The sequence below is a fragment of the Sinocyclocheilus grahami genome, unplaced genomic scaffold, assembly GCF_001515645.1.
Source record: "Sinocyclocheilus grahami isolate Dianchi unplaced genomic scaffold, SAMN03320097.WGS_v1.1 scaffold1390.1, whole genome shotgun sequence".
NCBI lineage: Eukaryota > Metazoa > Chordata > Actinopteri > Cypriniformes > Cyprinidae > Sinocyclocheilus > Sinocyclocheilus grahami.
Genome location: NW_015506569.1, coordinates 234,720 through 236,810, shown reverse-complemented (window position 1 = coordinate 236,810; position 2,091 = coordinate 234,720). Strand labels below are relative to the sequence as shown.

The 2,091-nt window shown below is 48.6% G+C and overlaps 1 protein-coding gene across 1 annotated transcript; it reads left to right on the top strand.

Annotated features, from left to right (window-relative positions):
• Positions 1 to 203: 203 nt before the first annotated feature.
• Positions 204 to 2,091, top strand: rrp7a (ribosomal RNA processing 7 homolog A). Its single transcript, XM_016256034.1, has 5 exons — positions 204 to 248; positions 681 to 809; positions 976 to 1,107; positions 1,501 to 1,708; positions 2,003 to 2,091. Exons 1-5 carry the CDS (start codon positions 204 to 206, stop codon positions 2,086 to 2,088), a joined length of 600 nt encoding a protein of 199 aa, XP_016111520.1. The 3' UTR covers positions 2,089 to 2,091.

The following is a 2,091-nucleotide window of genomic DNA, read 5'->3' as shown; positions in this document are numbered from 1 at the left end:
AGGCCTGCTGCTCAGCACGCACACACACTCGCTCATCTCTCTCTGTGTGTGTGTGTGTGTGTGTGTGTGTGTGTGTGTGTGTGTGTGTGTGTGTGTGTGTGTGTGTGTGTGTGTGCAGGAGCTGTTCTGTGTGTGCGGGGCGCTGAAGCGGGCGCGGCTGGTGAAGTTGGGTGTGGCTGAGGTGGTGTTTGTGCGCAAGGAGGATGCAGTCAGTGCTTACAGGAAGTACAACAACCGCTGCCTGGACGGTGAGAGACACACCGCTGCGTTCTGATCCGCCACTGCTTAAGAGACGCATGGACTGATCTCTGTGTGTGTGTGTTTCAGGTCAGCCGATGAAGTGTAACCTGCACATGCGTGGCAGTGTGATCACGTCAGAGCAGCCCATCCTCCTGTGAGACGCCCCTCCACCTGTGATGATGATGATGATGCTCTATATACACTATACACACACTATATACACTATACACACACACACTCTCTATATACACTATACACACACACTATATACACTATACACACACACACACACACACTCTCTATGTACACTATACACACACTACATACACACACACACACACTCTATATACACTATACACACACACACACTATACACACACGCACTACACATGATTTCTCTGGGAAGTGACCCGTGTCCTCATGTGATGGTGTGTTTGTAGAGTGTTCTGACAGAGCTCTTCAGCCGCTTCGGCCCCGTCCTGTCAGTGGAGCTGAAGGAGAGACCAGGAGCGTCTGAATCACAGAAACACAGCGCCGTGTCCAGATACTTCACAGACAAACACAGACAGGTGACGCCTGTACAGCCTCAACTCTACAACACCAGCTAACAAACGGGACAAAAACACATTACTGAAACCTGATCGCAAAACATGTACACATGAAAACTCTAAATATTACTGAAAACTATCATAGTAACGCACTGATAGTAAAATGTCATTGTGTGTGTGTGTGTAGTGTTTCAGGGTGGCCTACATCGTCTTCAAACACGCTTCCGGTGTGAACGCAGCCAAACGTCACCCAGAGAACGACCCGCTCATCGTCTCTACAGCCGAGAGACGCGTCAGGACCGGCATCCACAGTGAGTGTGTGTGAGAGAGTGTGTCTGTGATGAAGATGATGGTGTGTGTGTGTGTGTGTGTGTGTGTGTGTGTGTGTGTGTGTGTGTGTGTGTGTGTGAGTGAGTGAGTGTATGCGTTTTTGTGACAAATGAGGACATAAATGTGTATAATGACAAAGGTATGACAGGTATTACAAGGAGAAGGTGACTCACACACACACACACACACACACACACGCTCTCTCACACACTCACACACACACACACACACTCTCTCTCACACACACACACGCACTCTCTCACACACACGCACACTCTCTCTCTCTCTCACATATATACACACACACTGTCTCTCTCACACACACACACACACACACTCACAGAGCTGCAGCTCATTAATTATTCATGATCTTTCCTGCCAGGAGGCGGAGCGTCAGAGCAAGGAGGCGGAGCAGCAGCAGGAGGATGAGGAGGGCTGGGTGAAGGTGACGAAGGGCAGCCGCAGCGTGAAGGTCCGCCCACACAGCGAGACGGCCAATGAGAGGACGCTTCAGAAGGAGAAGAAGAAGAAAGAGCGCAAAGAGCTGCTGAACTTCTACACGTGGCAGCACAGAAACACTCAGAAAGAACGTGAGTCTTGAGACGATCAACACCACATTCATGCAGAGTGAAGACTGAGAGAGAGTGAAGTAGCTCGGGTTTGTGCACGAGTCTGCTCTCTGAACGGCACTGTCTTCCTCTATTATATATAGTGAAAAAAACTCACCATTGCCAAATGTAAGTTCAGTATTGCGAGATATAAACTCAGAACTTTTTCTTTTGGAATGACGACTTTTATTGGATTTCTGAAATTTTTTTCCTCCGAATTGCAGCGTATTATGTCATAGCTCTTTGTGTGGTGTCTGACCAAATCATCTGTTTCAGACATCGCTGAGCTGAGGAAGAAGTTTGAAGAGGACAAGCAGAGAATCGCTGTACTGAGAGCGGAGAGGAAATTCAGACCCTACTGACTC

Excerpts from the sequence above, each read along its gene's own strand:
- rrp7a (XM_016256034.1), top strand. The coding sequence starts at position 204 with ATGCAGTCAGTGCTTACAGGAAGTACAACAACCGCTGCCTGGACG. Across the intron at positions 249-680 it reads CAACAACCGCTGCCTGGACG|AGTGTTCTGACAGAGCTCTT; the intron begins GTGAGAGACACA and ends GTGTGTTTGTAG. Across the intron at positions 1,709-2,002 it reads CAGAAACACTCAGAAAGAAC|ACATCGCTGAGCTGAGGAAG; the intron begins GTGAGTCTTGAG and ends CATCTGTTTCAG.